We start from the raw sequence: 21661 nt of genomic DNA on the forward strand, positions 1-21661 counted from the left end.
CACCTCCTATTATAACTGCCATTTGAAGGGAAAAGACACAATTCCAAAGGTCTATCTAGTTAAGCTTGCAACAGGGCAGGGCAGAGAACTCTGATGATTAGGAGTAGGAACTGATCCAACTGGAAGGAATGGCTAAGACCTCTGCTTACAGAAGGAAGGTTGGGCCTATAAGGGCAGGGTATCTGTGCTCTCTGGGTCTTAGGGCCTCCAAGGAATGTGGAGGGGTTTCATCAGAAGAGGAATAGATTATTTGAGAGCTCTATAAAATTAGGAGCCCTGAGTTTCAGCCCAGGTCTCATTCCTCTGAAGAGTCCACTTGAATACCAACCATGCTAGCTGCTGCGGGCTCTCTGGTGACCTCCATCTGGGCAATGCTCCATATCCGGACTCTACTGCTGGCTGTGGTCACCTTCTTGTTCCTGGCTGACTACCTCAAAAGACGGCACCCCAAGAACTTTCCGCCAGGGCCACAACGCCTGCCCTTCGTGGGCAATTTACTGCACAAGGGCATGGAGCAGCCGCACCTGGCAGTCCAGCAGGTAGGAAGGTGCAAGATGGTCCAGCAGTGAGCTGAACTAATCCTGAGCTGGTGGATCTGTGACTTCCGGGAACTGGGGAGCAGGGGGTTGGCAGGCAGGGCTCCCAGGCTCATGCTACTGGTCCCTAAGCCCAGGACATATAGTTAACTTCTAAAGATGCACTTTTAAGAAATATGCAGCTAAGCAGGGCAGTTGTGGCGGATCTGTGGGAGTTTGAGGCCAGCCTGGTCTGCAGCACGAGTTCCAAGACAGGCTTGGCTACACAGAGAAGTTCTGTCTTAGGGGGAAGAGGGAGGGAGGGAGGGAGGGAGGGAGGGAGGGAGGGAGGGAGGGAGGGAGGGAGGGAGGGAGGGAGGGAGGGAGGGAGAGAGAGAGACAGAGAGAGACAGAGAGACAGAGAGAGAGAGAGAGAGAGAGAGAGAGAAACAAAACTAATTGGAGAATTTCTTCTCTTTCAATGACACTTCCTAGGTGATGATTCCATTTAGATTAGAGAAGCTACTGTGTGATTTGAATTCATTAAATATATCCAGGTCTGTGTGATGATTTGATAGTAAATGATAATAGAGACAGATGTGTCCTGCAGCTTTACAAAGTGTGTGTAAAGTCTAGGTCTCAGCTTAGTTGATTAAAAAGCTACTCTGGAAAAAAAAAATGAGTGGGGGGGGCAGAGTGGTTTTGTTTAGGTGTTAGCTCTCTCTTACTGAGCCTTAGTTCTCTACTCCTTGCTGACTGCTCACTCACTGATGTTATCAATTACTAAGAAAACCACAATTTAGTGTCCAGGTCCGCTGGAAGAGTGGCCATTTCTACACCTAGTTCTGGAAGCTCTCGCTGATTAAATTGGGAAGTTTGTTCTGTGTAAACAGTGACAATAAGGATTGGCAGGCACCATTTGATGACTTAACTGTGGCTTTCTAATGTTCCTCGTTATCCAAAGAAAATTTGTTTTTCCTGATTTTTCTCTGATCTCTTACACCCTGCAACCTCCCCTTTAGTCAGTATGTGAAAGGCATTTGCTTTTCAGTTCTTTTAATTTTACCTAAACATAATACTAAAATTGCATCCATCTGGATTGCATATAATTGGGAAATTTATTTATTATTCAAGTTTCAATATTAATTGGGAGAGATAGAACAGGTCTGTTTACAATTTACATGTAAGCATTGAAACTCAATGTTTTATTGTTTTGTGGTTTGTCTATTTGCTCGGCTTTCATTCTTTAATTTTATTTTCCTATCCTGCCACAGGTTTCTTGGACACTCTCCAAGTAGATGCCTTTTTATTCATCTTCTACATCTCTACTATTGTCCTCCCAGCATTGGTTCTGTGTTACTCAATACACACACACAGCTCATGAGAGTTTGCTAACACCATTTTCCATGTGTAGAGAATCAACTACAAACAAGGGGGAACTCTCTCCCCTGTATGATGCACTGCCCCAGGTGCTGTCCCCACTCACTGAGACCCACATCCCACACTGCCCTGCTCTTCAGTGTCATTGCAGCTGAAACTCAGAGGCACAGGAGTCTGTTGTCTTTGTGCTTACTCATCCTTCCATAGCCGTCTTTTTTCTGTCATTTCCTTTCTGACCTCAAGGACATTTTTCTTTCATTCCTTCAGAGGACACTGTAGCAGAAGGGAATCTCTTAGCTGCGCCCCTCCTCAGAATGCCTTTCCCCTCCCTCCCACTCTGTCTTCCCCCTGATTGTAGACAACTAGGTTGACAATGAGAGGCACTCACAGTTTTAGATGTTCTCCTACTCCTTGCTGGCCTTTGTGGTTTCCCTATAAGCATTAAAGGTTTTGTTTTGTTTTGTTTTTTGGTTGTTTGATTGTATTTGTTGTTGTTTTGTCTATTTGCTTTCAAGAGATTCAGTTTCCATATTGATTGTGGTGGTTTGCATTGTTTGGGGCTTCATGCTGTTGGAATCGACATGGAAGGCTTGCATTTTGCCAGACATGGAAGTTTCCAAACTTTTTCCAAGTGTTTTCTCATCTACACATTCCTGTTTTCGTGACATTGGTGCACAGCCATGACATCTATGGTACTGGGTCTTGCTGTTTGCCATCGGCTTTCTCTGAGCTGTGCATGGAGAGCAAAATTCTCTCCAAGGCTTCATTGGAGATTCTCTACATAGCAGTTCAGCTATAGAAGTCACAGTTTAACTCACAGGCTCAGCTCAGGATAAACACATATCAAGATGACATCCCTGAAGTTCACCACTGTAACACCTTGATGCCTCCATTTGATGGTATTTGGCTCTGGGACTTAGAAGCAAAAAGTTAAAATGATCTCTGCCCTGTTGAGAATCACTTTTCTTGTATTTTGGCAAAGCAAAATAAACTTTGGTGGGAGGTTTGCTTCTCGCAAATGCTAACATAAGTTACAAAAATAAAAAGACATGCTTTTATTTAATCTTGTCAGGGTAAAAATATGAGATCTATGTCTTGCTACACAGTCATATGAAGTTGGGTGATATGTCTGGTGTCACAGCAGTAGGTCATGGTGACACTGAGGCTGGAAACATCATGCCAGTTCAATAATTTTTCATTTATTTATTTTGTATTACCGATAGGTTTACATTTTGATATCTGTGTATAATCAAATGAGGTTAAATGATGCAACTTAGGTATAATTAAATTTTAATTCTTGCTATGAGGATAAAACCCCACAAGTTGATTCATGGCTTTTCCTTTGGGGTTTATGCCCCCTTCATTCGCCCTCCATGATAAGCACAGATGAATTCACGTTAGAAATCATCTCTTAGCATTCCATTTTCCACTGTCGAAAAAAGGGGTAATCTGATTTCCCCAGGTTGCTCAGTGGAATAGTGGCAAAACAAGTTCTTGAACATACATGATTTGACTCAATACAGAAACTATATATGTGTGTGTGTGTGTGTGTGTGTGTATACATGTATATATATATATATATATTCTATAGAAGAGAATGACCTTTAATATCTACATATATTTCATCAAAGACACATTCACTCAGGAGACACTAAAAAAATGCTTAGCATGGCAGGCACAACGCAACACTCATTGGTCTATGGTCCAATGAGTCCTACGGATTCTGTAATCAATTGTGATATCATATGAAATCTAGATTAATGGACAGCTCTGGGCCTAGCCTTTGATAGAATGATGCCACCAGTTGTGCTGTGCCTAGAGGAATGTTTAACAAGCGTCTAGTGAAGTAAAGGGGTGGACATTTTATATCCATTAAAGTGACATCACTGAAAACAGGATGAGGACAGGGAGGAAGGTGGCTCTTTGTTGAGCACGTGGGGATTCTACTTCCCTCCATCTCATGGTTTCTTAGCTTTCTCTGTAGTAGTTCACAGAACTATTACAGAAATACTACATAAATAAGAGAGAGTCTTGTCAGACTGTAGTGGGCTGTGATACACAAGTTAGGTATCAGCATGTACTTCAAGCTAGCTGTAACGATGGGATCCCAACATACAACGGTCCTGAATATGCCTCATATGATCCTTGTATGTATAAAATTACTCAATAAATTCAAAGTAACTGTTAAGGTGCCTACTATTGAAGCTCATTTCATTTTCTTTCTTTTCCTTTTTTTTCATCTTTTAAATATAATCAGAGCTGACCCCTGAGAACCCCGGTCAATTTTTGCACATTAGCCAGGATTCTGTGACATGAATGCTGCATGAGCTCATCAGCACTGTCTCTGGGTTCTGCCCCTCCATCTTTTTGTTGCTTCTATGACCAGAACCCTCTTCTAAATCATATTCTAATATTTAAATAAACTCAGTTATTTTGCTATTGTTTCTGTTACCATAACTATTTATACAAGAAAGACATCAACAGATATTTTCCTTTACTGTGAATTCCATGCTTGCAGGCCATAAAGGTTGTTCAGTGGGTAAGGACACTTGCTGAAAAATGTGGTAATCTGAATTTGATCACCTGGACCCACACGGTCCAGAGAGGAGAGAACAAACTCCCAAAAGATGTCCACTGAAATACTCATGTGCAACACCACCCTTCACATACAACAAACACACACACACACACAAACACACAAACGCACACACACTGGATGCAAAAATATTTTTCCTTATTCTGTGCTACCTACTCTGAGCATACTACAAGGTATGACTTCCACAGACACACCTTTTTCTTTACCAGGTGCCATACACTGTGTTTTGCCTGTCCTAGAATGCAGAATGAGGAGTTAGAGAATTAGCTTATTTACTGAAATTCACGTACTAAAATCTTCCTAGAGGGATACACACTATAATATCATCCATTCATTGATTCCTGTTAATGAATTTGTATTGAATCTCATTCTTGAAGCTGATTTCCATTAAGGACATTTCAAAGAAAAGAAAATCAAAACCATTTCAACATACCAACATGTATCATTCACAGAGAAATAAAGACTTATCAATGTGATTACCATTTGCTACAAATATGTCTGCCATCACTGGACACAGAGGTATGAGCACACTCGCCGCTAACTATTGAAATATGTTTCAGCTTGTGAAGAAGTATGGGAATGTTATCAGTCTGGATTTTGGAAGCATGTCTTCAGTGATTGTAAGCAGTCTGCCTTTAATCAAAGAAGCCTTTACTCACCTGGAAGAAAACTTTATGAGTCGCCCTCAATTTCCACTGCAAAATCTTGTCCATAATGAAAACGGTAAGACTTTCATGTGTTGTCAGATATGCATTGTAATTTTTAATACATAAAAGGCTCTTATATGCTTTATGTATCCATCACTCTCATAAGCCAATACCTTCATGAAATGCCATCATTAATGGGCGCTGGAACCACATTGCTTGAATGAAAGCACTCATAAGATGGTTTATAGTGTGTCCTAGTAGAGACCTAGTAAACAACTTATTAGTAAAAACTAATTCTATATACTTTGATAGGAAGTAACCACAACACCCAAACACAGCCAGAAACTATGCTCACTTTCATTTCCTCATGTTAGCCCTAGGGAAATGGATGGAAGTCAGCTTTTCCTATCTACTGCATCTTGCTTATAGCTGCTTATGCTGTATCATTAAAGTCATGAGGATCTCGAGGTTCCTCGACAATGTTATAATTTGTTAGTATGAGTACTTTATATTATTGTCAAATAAAGTCATAAGTTGAACACAGAATTTGAAATCTATTAATCTAACAAAACAGCCTCTTAGGCCCTTCCTAAGTACTGTTCGGAAAAATTTTAGGTCAACACTGTGTTGTCTGTTGTAAGAAGCACAGTGCTAGACATCTGACATAGAGTTACTTTACTGTGATGAAATACCATGACCAAAGACACTTGGGGAGGAGAGGGTTTATTCAGCTATACTTTCATATACACTGTTCATCCCAAATGAATCCAGGACAGAAACTCAGAGCAAAAACCTGTAGACAGCATCTGGCACAGAGGCCGTGGAGGAATACTGCTTTCTGTCTTGCTCCTTCTGCTTTATTCAGCCTGCTTTCTTATAGAAATCAGGACCACCACCCCAGGTTAGCAGCAACCTCATAGGTGGACCCTTCCACACCAAGCATTAATTAAGAAAATGCTTTACAACCTTGCCTACGGTCCTATGTTCTTCTATGTTCTCAGTTGAGGCTCCCCACTGTAGAAAAAATAGCTTGTGTCACATTGACATAAAACCAGTCAGCACAGTAAAAGTTAATGCTATGGTTTAAATAGTAAAGCACTATCAATGTAGAAGGTGTTTAATCAAAGATGTCTAACATTGTATGAGGATTCTGGAAAGTCTTCTCTGAATAAATAATATTCACTTAATTACCTGAAAGAATTATTATTCATGAGAATATAATATTGTTGAAAGAATGAAAAGGAGAGATGTCTTGTACAGATTGTGGAATCGGGAGTGGTTCCTGGCATTTTGCTTGACATAGATAACAAGACACAAGACAATATGTGTGTATGCATACATACATATTAAACATAAAGTGTAGATGATTTGGTACTGGGGAGAATTGGATTTGATCACCTCATTAATACATAGTTATCATGTTTCTTAAAAATTTTACTTTGCCCTTGCATCTCTTTTTTCAGTCTATTGTTATAGATCTGGAATGTTCTGGCAATAACTTTTGTGTTTTTCTAAGAGTATTAAAATTAAAGAATATATTAAAAATACTGACTAAACACTGATATTGTGAGCCACCAGGAGATGCTAGCTTTTATGCTCCTTGCTTTGTGCTATTGTCTCTCTCTAGACAGTTGTCAGTCCGTTTTCGGCTCTTCTCTTTTACAGCATACATGTGACCATCCCATTTGCCAGGTAGTTTTAAATCAGAATCACAATGCTATAACACTGTATTGCTTCTTTCCAGGACTGATCTTCTCCAGTGGCCAGACATGGAAGGAGCAAAGAAGGTTTGCGCTGATGACTCTGAGGAACTTTGGGTTGGGAAAGAAGAGCATAGAGCAGCGCATGCAGGAGGAGGCTCAACACCTTGTGGGGGTCATAAAAAAGGAGGAAGGTGAGCATTCCACAGGGCAGGTGTGGGAGGCTGTGGCCCTCTAATTCATTAAACAGAATCCACCTAAGTATCTAAGTGCTTGTCCTGAACTGTGTGCACTGTGCTGAGCACTGAGCATTGACCAGTGAACATGTAGCCATGAACTTGCCCTAGAATTTGCAGTTAATCACACAACTGGTCATTAGACTCGCTCCTACCTTATGGCCTGGTCATCAGTCTGGCATCCCAGATATTAACAGATTCTTTGGTGCATGTTAAACCTCATATCAAGCTAATCCAGAGCCTCTTACATAGCTCTCTAGTATGTATGGTTCTCTGTCATATGGAATTAACAAACCAACATCTTTGAAAGATGCACTTTTTCTTTATCTACCTCAGGACAGCCTTTCAACCCTCACTTCAAGATCAACAATGCTGTTTCCAATATCATTTGCTCCATCACCTTTGGTGAGCGGTTTGACTACCATGACAGTCAGTTTCAGGAGCTGCTGAGGTTATTGGATGAGGCCATGTATTTGACTTCATCAAAGATGGTCCGGGTACGCATTCTAGTTTCTTTTATACTGGGAGAAATTGAACTGGGGCTAATTCAAGGACAAATATGATTTTTCTTTTTCATTTTAGAAGTGGAAGCAAACTGTTCTGGCAACAATATTAAATTATGCATACATAAACATACTTGTATATATAAAACTTAATTAAAACCATTGATAGTTGACTAATATATCTCTGTTGAAATTAAAATGTGAAGGCTACTATGCAATTTTCTATGTTGATAAAATTATTTAAGGTAAGCTGGAAATAGTAAATAAGTGAAATAAAAAAGGGAGAGCAGGAAACAGAGAAAAAGAAGAGAAGCAAGGTTCAAAAATGAAGAAGTGGAGAGAAATGTTATGAGGGAGAAGAGAAAAATACAAGCAGCTTATGGGAGACATCAAATATATTGCTCAGTAGTAAAAAAGTTGAGAAATAAAATTAAATAAATGTAAGAAAAGACTCACAACTTTTGCTAAATTATAACACCTGCCTTCAGACATTCAGGGCCCCCTGAGTACCAATCACCATGCTGCAGGAATACTATTGCATGTCACATACACTCCTGGAAAATCAGAGTTTCTAGGTTCTATAGCACATACACTCCTGGAAAATCAGAGTTTCTAGGTTTTATAGCAATGAAACATAGAAAGTTAGTTAGTACCATAATCCATTGCAAAATCTTAGACTCAGAAATATCAAATTCCAGGGTTAATTTCAGTTGATTTGCTCAATTTGTACCCACTGTAGGTGGGGCTATCTCTTCAATCTATGATTCCCTGCTTGATCTCAGTTCCTGTCTCCTTCATCCTTTGACCCTTAAGTGTCTTTGATGGCATTAGAATCAGAATTAGGACAACTATGGAATGGTATATCGGTGTATGTCCTAGAGTGAAAAGAATTTGACGAGTGAGAAGTAGTCACAAAATACAGAGGCTACTGTATTTTGCATGGGAGCACTGATATGTCCACCAAATTATCTTAAGAAAAACAGCAGTCCAGATATTCCCACAGTTCCAGTAGAAGATCAAGAGGAAAAGTCCACCCTATCTTGAAACAGAAAGTGACTTTATATTGTCTCCATGCTCATGTTCTTCTCCCTAATTAGCTCTATAACTCCTTCCCATGGATAATGAAACATCTTCCTGGATCACACCAATCAGCATTAGCCTCCTGGAGAAAACTGAAGTCATATATTTCTGATATAGTTGAAAATCACCGCAGAGACTGGAACCCTGATGAACCAAGAGACTTCATTGATGCTTTCTTCACGGAAATGACTAAGGTGGGGAGGACAATGCATGTGTTTTCTTACAGAAAGGGTGGTGTAGAATAGATTCCAACTGATTGAGCAGCGGGCTAGCACAAAGGTAGGGTTTTAGCATAGCAGAGATTTATTCTCTCATAGTTCTAGATCATTCCTGTAATCCGGCCAGCCAGACAGCCAAATTTGGGAAACAATAAAAACATCATTGTCTTGTGTCTCCCATCTCTTAGGAGACATTGATGTTTGTTACTGTGGTTGCCTGCTCCATCTTCAGTGCTGAGATTATATCATCTCTTTCTTTTCTGATCCTTTCACATCTCTTTTCTCCTGTTCTAACTCTGCAGGCACCTCTCATAAAGATAACTCAGGATAACCTTTCCTCCTGAAATGGATCATATCCTCAAGATCTATTTTTGTGCATTGAGTAGCATGCCATGGTGGCAAAGATGACAAGATGAACATCTCTGTAGATCATTCCTTAACCCATATTTTGAAGTAAAACACAGGAGTAATGTTTTATAAATGCACGGTAATATAACCTTGGTGTTTTTGGGTTTTTTAGAAATTAAGGGTTTGCCACCATTTGGCTAGAGGTCCTGGAAATGCCCTGATTCTTCCTTATTATTTCTTTCCTTGGTCCTTCTCCCATATCTGTAATAGATATATGTGAAATATAATTAGCATTTAATTTCAGAACTTTATTTTATTATTAGTTGATCCAATAACTCCCCAACTCAAACCCCACTGAAACAGACAAACTTGAGCTAAGTAAGTGGTAGATTTTATAATTCATGTAGAGCTGAGGCACATATGAACTCTATATGAACTTTCCTGGGACTCTATATGAATACTATTCAATAATAGACCAAGGCAAGAAGACACTGAGAAAACATAATAGTGAACTTTGGATCAGTGTGACAACATTATATGGCAGGAACAAGAAAATAAAGAAAAATATCATCTGGTCAAGTTTCAAAATATTTCATTTCATCAAAGTGAATGGTAAAGCAACTCAGCTCATGGGGCAGAAGGCTATGGTGGAGGCTTTCACATCACTGTTCATTAGGAAACTGCAAGAAAAGAAAGAAACATGGGTTGGGTGTAACTCTAAGGAACTACCAACCCTCCTGTCAGTGAGATGCTCTCTTCCAATTTCTTAGAACCTCCACAAATATTATCGGTGCAAGGAACCAGTATTTAAAGTATGAAACTGTGGAGGAACATCTTGAATTCAAATCACACTGTAAAATGTAGAATCCTATTAATCCGAGTGATCCTCTGGCAAATACATATCATTGAATCTGTCATAAAAGCTTCAACTCACTGGATTATGGGCTCCTCCTATGTCTGGGTCACACTGGTAAATGTGTGTGTGTGTGTATTATCTTTTCTCTTATTTCATCTTCCTAATATAATATTGATGTAAACAAATTTATGCCTGGAGGAGTAGGCAAATCCTTTACCATATGAAGTACAGGTTTGAGAACAACAACATTAAGAGCTGTATTAACAAACCGATGCTTCTAAAGAAAGTGAGAAAGGTGATGCTTGTCATAAAGAACTATTGATGGAATCAGTGCCCTTTTGATTTTACAAGATGATGCAGATTGGAGAATCAGTGAACACAGAAAATGGATATTCATCTTTCTGGTATCATCAAAGTCAGCTGTTGAATATCAAAGACAGCATCACTCTGAATGATTTAATGCAATTCATTCTCATGAATCAGTGTTACAAGACAGTCAAAAATCTTATGATTGAACAAATGCACACCGTCTTTTCTAGCATCCCGACAAAACTACTACAAGTTTCAATGAAGAAAACCTCATCTGCAGCACTCTGGACCTCTTCCTTGCTGGAACTGAGACAACATCCACGACCCTGCGCTGGGCTCTGCTCTACATGGCTCTCTACCCAGAAATTCAAGGTGAGATGTAATAACAGCATCTAACCAAGGCAGAACAGGTTCAGAAGACAGGATGGGGGAATGGGAAGAGGAGGAGCATATGTGAGGTGATGTGCACTCGGGAAACAGCACATCCATCACATGATCTGTGATGACTATGATAGTTTCAAGAGTGCAGATATTAGAGTCTGTACCTTCAACAAGCTTGGATTTCAGGAGAAAAGAGAGATGTCAATTTACATTGTGGCATGTATCTGCAAAGAGTGTATTTACCATCCAATATTGATTCACACCCTCCTTCCTTTTTCTCTTGATTTTTTTGAACTCTACATTTTTTTTCTGCTCCGCTCTCTACTTCTCCCCTTCCCATTCAACCTGTCCCCAAGTTCCCCCTGCTCTCAATGTACTCAGGAGATCTTGTCTTTTTCTACTTCCCATGTAGATTAGAACTATGTAAGTCTCTTTTAGTGTTCTCATGGTTGTCTAAGTTCTCTGGGATTGTGGTTTATAGGCTGGTTTTCTTTGCTTTATGCCCCTTGACCAAATGGATAAGGAAATTGTGGTACATTTACACAATGGAGTACTAGACAGCAGAAAAAATAACGATATCTTGAATTTTACAGGAAAATGGATGTAAACATGAAGCTAGGAACCATTATTTTGAGTTAGGTAACCCATACACAGAAAGAAAATTGTCACATTTACTCACACATAAGCAGATTTTAAACATAGAGCAAAGAAAACCACTCTCCTTTTATATTATCTAAAATGTCTTTCTGAATGAAAGTTGCATTTTTAAGAAATTTTTGAACCTACTGAGTCACTCTTCAGGCTTGTCTCTAAAACCAATATTCCAGAATACCAGTATATTTCTAAAAGCTTTTTGAATTATATTTTTTATTTGGTCTGTGTGTGCACACTTGCATGCTCTCTTCTCCTGTGTACATGGTGAGCTCAAAAGCAATTTACGGAAGTTGGTCTTTCTCACAATGTGGGCTCCTAAGGTCAATCACATATCATCAAATTTGGACATAAGTGCTAAATCATCTCTTCATCAAATATATTAATTGATAAAAGTTTAATTCATGTTCATTATGTAGTATTAACAGTACTCAACAGTTGGAAGTATCCAGGATACCAATAGGCCATGAGTAAAGTTCAGTACAGAAGTTCAGCCCTCAAGGAAAATGTCTTAATTCATAAATATGGAAGTCAAACGTTCTACAGACTTAACAATAGAAATTCTCTAAAGTAGTTAAATTTGAAGACATGGAAGGTAGAATACAAGAGAAATAAACGGAGAATTATGAAGACGTAATTTTTTTTTGCAAACTCCACTGGTCCTACCATTACTTATACATTACACAATAATGTAGTTGTTTCAACTTCAGCACACTGGCTGCCCCTCAATCTACTGCCTTTTTGGTCAGCAACTCAATTCAGTTACCTTCCTGCTTCTGTGTCATTAGCCCAGGCACTCAAGGCTCAGCCTGCAGGAATTCTGTTCCCACAGGCACTGGATCTGCCACTGCTGCTAAATGTAGCTTTAACTACATCTCTATCATTCTATTTAGAAATAAAACTCGAGCATATTGATATGCATAATATAGATACAGATAATTAATATATATGTAACATATTAATATAATTGTGTATGAGGTGATATCCTGCTAGCTCAGAGAGATTGAGTAGCAGGTAGCTAACCTTCCCTCATAGCTGGTATCGCCGAAAAGCACATCCTTCTACTTCATGAAAATAAAAAAGCCAAACCACATAAACTCTTCCCAAATACTTTTGGTGCATCTCTCTACCTCTTTAATCTGCCTGCTGTCAGCTATTTGTTAACTCAGCCTCCTGACCTCAGGTTGATTTTACCTAAGTAACACTAATGCAAACTCGGGATTCCTCAACATATGTTTAGAATTATAGCAATGCACGTTTAAAAATTTAAATAAGAGCTATGATTATCAGCCCACATCATTAATCAAACTTCTTAAGAGACTGAGGCAAGGCTGTTGAGAATTCAAGATGATCATGGACTCAAATTTGCCCTAACTCAAAATCTTCATAGTTTTTGAGATCTGATTGTGTTATATGAAATTTATTTCCATTTAATTCTTTTATATATACAGTAATGTCAATGTTAGACATTTATATCTCTCTCTCCAGAGAAAGAACCATGCTGTGTAGAAGGAGTAGCATACCGTGTTCCCCCTGCCCGGCTCCCTGGCTAGTTTACACCTGAAATAATTACACGGAAGCTGTATTCTTTTAAACACTGACTAGCCCATTATCTGTAGCCCCTTATTGGCTAGCTCTTACATAATAACTCAACCCATTTGTAATAATCTGTAGGCCACCACGAGGTCGTGACTTACCAGAAAGATTCAGCATGTCTGACCTGGCAGCTTCATGGCGACAGCTCTCTGCCTCTGCCTGACTCTGCTTTCTATCTCCCACAGTTCTGTTCTGTCTTCCCCACCTACCTATCTTCTGACCTATCAGGTCTAGCAGATTCTTTATTAATTAACCAATGAAAGCAACAGAAATACAGATGACCCACCTACATCAATGCTGGACCTAGTAAAGGATCTAGAGTTCCAAATTCATTTCACCTTGTGGCAGTGGTGAGCTCAGATGAGGTTCACAGACTCTGCAGTGGCTGCTGTGAGAACAGCCTTTGCACCCCAGGGAGAAAACTGGAGAAGGAAGGGGACATTGTCTCTACAAGCTTTGTCACAAAGATGAAACACCATATCTGCTTATGTTTTAGTTTTGTCACATTTCCTCTGTAAGGAATCTGGGAAATGACTTCTTTAACTAGAGAAGCAGGTAAACAACTGAGTCTCTACTGCTCTAAGATAGTGAAGATATTGAGAGGAAGCCTCTACCAATTGTTTAAATTATTATACCAATGTAAACCTCAAAATACTCTTTGGATACGGATTATTTACTCTCAATTATTAGATGAAGAAACCAACGCTCATAAAATATTCCTAGTTTGACAATTAGAGCTGCCCAGAAACACATTGCAATTCATTGCCCATGATAGCAAATGTCCATGAGAAATTAGTCTGCAGATACGCAGTAATCTCACTGTTTGTGTCCTCCCTATGAACTCATTGAAACTCAATTACCAATGTGATGGTGTGAAGAGGTGATTACTCATTATGAAGGGAATCTGTGCTTAAGAAAGAAGAGCAAGACAGTTTCTTTTCATATTATGACATGATGATACAACAAAGATTTCCCAACTATGACATAGGAAATTGATTCTTCTAAGACAAGAAATCTGCTGATGACCTGATCTTAGAATTTCTAGACTCTTCATGTGGATAAAACCAAAGTGTACTGGTGACAATATATTCAGGGGAAAGTATTTATTTATAGAAGTCTGAGTAGACACTCATATGAGCTTAGCCATAGCCATCCTGATTAGTCACTTAAGGATATATAGAAATTCATACCTATGCTGTAGGTTTGAAGAAAGTTATAGAGTTTACACTTTTCTTTTTTTCTTTTCTTTTTTTAATATTCATTTATTTATTATGTATACAATATTCTGCCTACGTGCATGCCTGAAGAGGACACCAGGCCATATTACAGATGGTTGTGAGCCACCACGTGGTTGCTGGGAATTGAACTCAGGACCTTTGGAACAGCAGGCAATGCTCTTAACTGCTGAGCCATCTCTCCAGTCCCGAGTTTACACTTCTCTAAATCGGGTTTTCTAAGGGGTAGAGAACTTTTATTTCCTCACAATCAGGACACTAGATGAAATAAAAGCATATTTGTTTTGAAAGACAGCTTTCTCAGTCTTTAGAAGATAACATGAAACTTTAAAACTTAATGGAGCCTCCCGTTTCCTTGAAGCAAAAGTTCAGGCTGAAATTGACAGAGTGATTGGCCAGGAGAAGCAGCCCAGCCTGTCTGACAGAGACTCCATGCCCTACACCAATGCTGTTGTCCATGAAGTGCAGAGGATGGCAAATATCGTCCCTCTAAATGTTTCCAGGAAAGTGACAGCTGACACTACTCTGGCTGGATTCCACCTGCCCAAGGTAAGTAGGCTAAGGAATGGAATCTGTTAACCACTAACCCTCTGTGTGTCTAGTCCACACATTATTTGTGTCTTTGCTGCCTTCCCTAGGGCTCCATACTCCAGACCAATTTGACTGCACTGCACAAGGACCCCAAAGAATGGGCCACCCCAGATATCTTCAATCCGGAGCACTTTTTGGAGAAAGGAGAGTTTAAGAAGAGAGAATCTTTTCTGCCTTTCTCAATGGGTGAGTTGTGATGAGTGCTAGGGGGTTCAGAGCTCCACCTTATTCCATCTTTTTTTCCTGGAATTTCTTTTCTGGAATCCTTACAGATGAGCCTTTCCATATATCTCCATTTTGCAGCTGGTTTCAGTCACTACACACACACACACACACACACACACACACACACACACACACACACACAGGTACGGTGTCAATCCCTCCTTGCTTCTGATGGAGATTTCAACTTCCTTTGTTCTGTGTTCTGCCTCACGGATGACAGAGACCTAAAGCCTGCCTCTTGCTCAGAGCAACCAAGCTGAATTCCTGCCATTGTGTAGACTTTTTGAGTGTCACATGTTTTTTTTTTTAAGGGATGGCTCCTGATAATGGAAAGAGTTGAATTTTAGGGTTTTTAGTTGTTAGATAGCTTTAACTGGCATTTGCTTAGGAGAATAGACTTCTATCCCATGAACAATCCCTGAATAGGTCTTATCTTTCTAAATTCGAGCCCCTTTGTTAAATGTAGTTAGTACATGCATCTGCTACACCACCTGACACGCAGGAAAGGAAATGCAGTGATGACTCTTTCTCCCTTGTGCTTTCTGCCAGGCAAGTGATTAAAGACTTCAGTGGCAGTGGTGTGGAATCAATAACCAAACATTCTGCTATATTCTGGATATTGGTTTATATATGTAATTTGGCAATTCTTTAATTTCACAACTGTGTTTTAAGCTTTAACTTAAAAAAAAAGAGTGGGACAGGAGATGAAGCAGAGCTGCCCTTTGGAGCATGCGTCCCACTGCAGCAATCAGTGAGCAGTGCAGAGAAAAGGACGCAGACCTAGACAAATGTGCTTCTCCCAGAGTCAGTGTCCACCAGGTTTCCTCAAACAGAAGCTTGTGTTTCCTAACACTGTCTGCAGAGGGTGACAAATGCTGCACAGAAGGCACTGAAATGCTTGATATGATCATTAAGTTTGCCTGATTATCTAAGGCAGTGTCGCTTCTCGTGATGCGGAGGCTCAGACTGGGAGGAGACTGCATTTGCCTGCACAGCTAGTGTTGATTCAGAGCCAGTGTTTCTTGGGGCTGGAGTGCCCTGGGTTTGCTCTGACCTCTTTGTCTTTCTATCTGGGACAATCTGTTCCTTTGCTCACTGTTCACAACTCACTTTAATTGGAGAGCTAATAAGATACAGAGACTTTGTCTCTTCTTCCTATTTATAAAAATTATAAAGATACAAAATCTCAGCTACATATTTCACTTATTCAAGTTAATGAAGCAGATCCATGAAATACTGAAAGACTAGGCATTTGATCCTTTATATATTTCGAATAAATACCTTGTGTGATAATTCTTAGGCCTACCTATGGTGAGAAGAATGAGAATAGACCCCAACTTACCTTCCTCAGGAAGAGGTTCCTCCAGACCCATTGCTGCCCAGGAACATGCCTTCTCCTCACTATAGTGCAAAATCCACTTCCCATGGAGGCCTCTTGCCTCATTCAGTTTAAAGAATTCTCCCATCTATACCAGTAAAATAAAGGAGCAACACAGAGAGACCCACAGGTGCTGTAATTAAGAATGTTATTACTTACTCTAAATTACACACTTCATTTAGCAGGCCAGTTGTTTCAGATAATCACCACAGCAACACACTGTAATATATGTTTACTTCCACCCCATAAGCAGATTCCATAAAGGAGAGAAGAGAGTTCTTTCCTTTTCAACATCACAGTTCCCAAGAACTGACAGAGCAGGGTCTTATGTTTTTATTTGTAGTTTAGTTCTCTTTGTGGTACATCCAGACCGTGACTCGTCCCCAAAGTTATGGGCCCATCCATTTGAAGATTTCCAATGTTTATGTCCTTTCTATCAGTTAACATCACAAACTACATCATTTAATAAGAGCCTATTACTGATCACAGGTTTGCACATGAGGTCAGTGACTTAGACAATCTTTGATCCCCTGCTTTACATCTCATCCTGTGCTCTGATTGGTGGTGATCAAGATCTCTAGAGACAGAATAGAGGACAGAGCAGTGATTAGTCCAAGCTGGGAACTGTCTCGTCACAACTGACACTGTAAGCCTCATGACCAGGTGTTTCCTATTGCATTCTACATATTATTATTTGATAAAAAAGAACCAGCATTTATGGAAAATGACAAAATTTAGTTTTGGAGAAGGAAAACCTGTATGTTTGGAATACACTGTTATTCAAAAATCAGGAAACATCAGCTTGAGTGGTCAAGTATGAAATATTTGTGCTTTTAAAACAAGTGCTGGCTAGCAATGGGTTGTAATACTTCCTGATGAACATGAGTATTTAAATACAGGGGGGCAAGTAGCATTGGAATGTCAACACAGGGCCTGGAATAGGAGTCCCGGTTGCTCTTCCAGACAAGCCAGGTTTCATTCCCAGTACCCACATGGCAGCTCACAACCATCTCAGGGATCTGTCCCCTTCTTCTGGGTACAATGGGCACTACACACGTGTGGTGAAGAGACATACATGCAGATAAAACATTTGCATACATAAAATAAAAATAAAGGTTAGTTTTTCAGGAAAGAAATATATACACATGAGAGATGTGATAGATTTTCTAAGGTTAAAATTGGGAGCCAGATGCAAAATTTGGAAGAGAAATACCAATAGGAACAAGCAGGTGAAGATTAATTTATTAACAGTCTCAAAATAAGTTTACATACAAAAATTAAAGCACTGATTAATTAAGAATGTGGTAGACTCTACCATCATCAAATGTTCCCCAACAATAAAATCAACCGCCAGCAGAGGTTAGAAGACAAACCCATGTAACATAAGTGACATCTGATCAACAGGGCAGATGCTCATGGCCCCAGTCTGCCCATTAGGTAAACTAGGAGATACTTAGAAAACCATACTCCATACTCTTTAAAAAAAATACTTGAAAGGTATAAAAATGTTGGGAAATCAGGCCCGAATGAAGAGGACAAAGAGATGCCACAGCTAGGCCTAGCATGTGACATCAATGTTTCCTATGATGATGCAGGGGAGTGGAGGGACAGACAGCTGCCTGACACATCTTCAGGTTTGTGGACATGAGTCCTGAGCTCATGTGAGAAAGGCGCGAAGAAGCATGTGCATTCAGGACACCACAGTCTTTGTCACACTGAATCTTGCTGATCATTATCTCGGTTCTGGTCACACAGGACATTACTGTCCAGAAAATGGCCACCTCTAGGGGTGGAGCCTTTAGCACTTGGTGTTGAGCAAATCTCCACTCCTCCTGGAGACACTTTCATTGCAGGATGTGGACCTCTCAGAGCAGAAATTCTAGAAGGAAAGCTAAGCTGTTATCCTCCATGAGATCAAAGGTTCTGGACCTGTCATTCAAAGGTGCATGCAGGGTTCTGCTGCTCTTGGATGCTCTAAGAGAGTGACTGAAGACTTCTGGGTGCAACTTCAGGGCTTTGCAGGAGAATCGCAAGCTGTTCTCAGTTTGATAGCTGTACCTTAAATCTTCCTATCCCAGCCTCTTCGTCCTTGAAATATGGGATGATGATGGCGAGGGGTAGATGTGTACTTACTAAATAATGAAACTGCCTGTCTGTAGGGTTCAGCAGGAATCTGATTCAAGATTTGAGACAGGAGACAGGTACAAAATGAATAAAGAGATGTCTTCTAGTTGTCCATCATTAACAGCTAGAACCTTTGCAAGGGAAAGCCTGTATGTCTTCGACTTTGATATTAGGGACTCAGCTCTAACACCTTCTTATGTTTTGGAATCTTTTCTATTTTCTACGTTTTATTTTATTTACATATGTGTAAATGTGTCTCTGTATGTGTACATAAAATGTAGGTGTGTGATGGAGCCTATGGAGGCCAGGAAGAGGCATTGAATTTTGAGTTGCAGGTATTTATACTCCTCCTGATGTGGATGCTGAGATCTGATAGAGTGCTCTGATAGAGCAGTAAATATTATTAATCATTAAGCTATCTCTTCCTCAAAAGGGTTATATAGCAGTCTATGATTTGACTGCTAAGTCATTATGTAGTATATCCAGTTCATGTGTCTCGTTCACAGTACAGGATGCCAGCTTCCAGAACTGTACTAGAGTGTCAGAAAGAATTCCTTTTTATTTTTTATTACTTTATCAATAATACCAATAAAAATTCTCACTTTCTCCCCTCCTCCCACTTCTCTCCTGGACCCCCCCACCCCGCTTTGAACCTGAGTTCCAATTTCAGAGGAACATTCCACATTCAGACACATATGGAACATAAATAAACAGCTGGGCACAAAGCCCGGTGACAGTTCAAGATTTATGAAGGAAAATGGAAATGCCAATCCCTGTAGTCACTAATGCCAACTAAGAAAGTATGTCATCTTCTGTTTCATTTCCTGTAGGAAAGCGAGCTTGCCTTGGAGAACAATTGGCCAGGTCTGAGCTCTTTATTTTCTTCACTGCTCTTGTGCAAAAATTTACTTTCAAGCCGCCAGTCAATGAGAAGCTGAGCCTAAACTCTAGACGTGGCGTCCCCGTTTCCCCAGTCAGTCACCATCTCTGTGCTGTCCGTAGACTGTGAAGTCAGAAGCAGAAAGAGAATAAAGAAGAACAACTGAGCAATCTTCTGAGCCACTGGAGCCACTCGTATGTGAAGGGAGAGAAGGAAGGTGACCAGGGAAAGATGGGAAGACTAGGCTACAGTTATTGGATCCATGTCCTGGACTGCTGTGTCCTCTGAACTGGTCATCACTTATACATCTTTTTATAAATTTATACATCACTTATAGATCTTTTCATCTAAGAGTTACAAAGAGAATGATGGCTCCCCCTGTAAAGAAAGTGCTTGTAAATATGAAAGGTGGGTTAGAAATAGCATGAAAATCATTAAAGTCATATCATAAAATTATACCTTCAGTTCACTTCCTGCCTCCTTCATAAATTTGCACTGGCTTCTAGATGTTAAATTGTTCCCTGGGAAAGTGGTACAAATGTCCTTTCTCCATCCCATAATCTGTGGAGGCTTGCTGAGAACAGAACTATAGACACTAGTTCTAGAAGGGTTTGGTTTGAGGTCAGTTTCTTAGGTGTCAGTGGACTCTCCAAAACTAAAGAGAGCACAGGGCTGTCCTAAAAATTTAAGGTTTTCATGCCCAAGATGAGACCAAATTTTACTTGGGCAAAAGACCTGCTTCTGTACATAAACTGAAAACATCTTCAGTATATAAATGATTCTTATATACTGAAGTGCCCCACATTATCAGTTTATGCCAATGAATTTATAGGATGGCTTTGGTCATCCTATATACAATCTGGAATAAGTAACTTATCATATATTGCTCCGTAGAGTGGTGAGAGACATATGGTCTTGCTCATGTGTTCACCCAGGCACACAGTTAATTTTTTTTTCACTCAAAATAGCACTGAAATGTACTTGTAAAATGGAGGGTATCAAGGAAAGGCACACATTGAAAAACCTCTGTTCTGCTCTCTATGGGGGACCATAGAGCAGGGCACAGCACAGAATGATCTCAGTGCAGAATGTATTTTATCGACAGGACCAAGTACCATGTTACCTGGGAGCCACAAATGTCAGAAGCAGTTGACCATGACTCCTCATGGAAATGTCTACCCATGCACCAATACCTTTTTAAATGTTCATAGAAAAATATATAAACTTAGTCTTCCTCCCATTCAAGAATTATACAAAGAGTTTGTGGTTGCCCCTTACAACCGTCATTCCTCTCTGACTCCGGATGCCCCAGTGCTCCTTCCCTTTTCATGATGCTCTAACATTCCCTCCCATCTTTATATCTACCTGGCACGTCGTGTACAAGACATATGGCAGGAAAGGAAGTCATTTATTCAAATGCATCTCAGAAAGTGCATCTTCTCTTAATATGTCCCACAAAGATACATAAAATGTGATCTCTACAATGAACAGCTAAAATAAGCAGGACTTTGTAGGAAAAGAAGCAACTTATCAGGGCAGAAATGACCAGAATATTTAGTCTTTACCCTCTTGTCCAATCCCAAGCCTGCTGATCCCATTATTCTGATAAGTAACAAAGGGGAAAGTAAAAGAAAAAAAATATTATACCAGGCTTGAGGACAGGAACTTGGGCCATGTGACTTCATGTAGCCTTTTAAATCTCTAATCTTGGGTTTTCTTCCTTTAAATGGGGTTCAAGGGGATTGAAAGATGGTTCAGATGTAAAGGATACCAGCTGCTCTTCCAGGTAACCCTGTTCTGATATCTAATACTCAGCTGCAACCATTTGTCAATACTGCTTCCAGGAAATCTGATTCCCTCTTCTGGTCTTCACATGTACCATTCGCATATATGGCACACAGATGTTCATGCAAAACATCAATATATATATATTTTAAACAAAAATAATAAAACGGGGTATAAGAGAAGAAATCTCACCATTTGGTAAAAAGGAAAAAATGCAGAACTGAAAATGCTTTAGAGTAAAGTACTTTCTGTTGTAAGACTCCATAAGGAAACAAGACGAGGTTGCTCTATCCCTAATCTACCTATCACATGGCATTCCTTGAAACACCTACGTCTATTCATCCCAGTTAGGCAGAGCACCAATCAATCACAGAAAGTTCAACTTTGTGAGTCAGTAATTGGGGGTGTGGTATGAAAGGAACAAGGA

General features: G+C 39.8%; 1 protein-coding gene across 3 annotated transcripts; it reads left to right on the plus strand.

The window, feature by feature from the left end:
* Nucleotides 1–100: 100 nt before the first annotated feature.
* LOC125412386 (cytochrome P450 2J3-like) lies at nt 101–19905 on the plus strand. 3 transcript variants are annotated; one of them, XM_087904843.1, is made up of 9 exons: nt 102–539; nt 5052–5214; nt 6883–7032; nt 7411–7571; nt 8675–8851; nt 10619–10760; nt 14613–14800; nt 14890–15028; nt 18851–18873. In XM_087904843.1, exons 1-9 carry the CDS (start codon nt 330–332, stop codon nt 18856–18858), a joined length of 1338 nt encoding a protein of 445 aa, XP_087760969.1. In that variant the 5' UTR covers nt 102–329; the 3' UTR covers nt 18859–18873. The 3 variants fall into 3 exon arrangements, with proteins under 3 accessions (XP_087760970.1, XP_087760969.1, XP_087760968.1); XM_087904842.1 differs by lacking the exon at nt 18851–18873 and adding an exon at nt 19400–19905 and having other exon boundaries at nt 107–539; XM_087904844.1 differs by lacking the exons at nt 14890–15028; nt 18851–18873 and adding an exon at nt 19400–19905 and having other exon boundaries at nt 101–539.
* The last annotated feature ends 1756 nt before the right edge of the window (nt 19906–21661 follow it).

The sequence above is a fragment of the Myodes glareolus genome, chromosome 3 (assembly GCF_982192425.1).
Source record: "Myodes glareolus chromosome 3, mMyoGla1.1, whole genome shotgun sequence".
Taxonomy (NCBI): Eukaryota; Metazoa; Chordata; class Mammalia; order Rodentia; family Cricetidae; genus Myodes; species Myodes glareolus.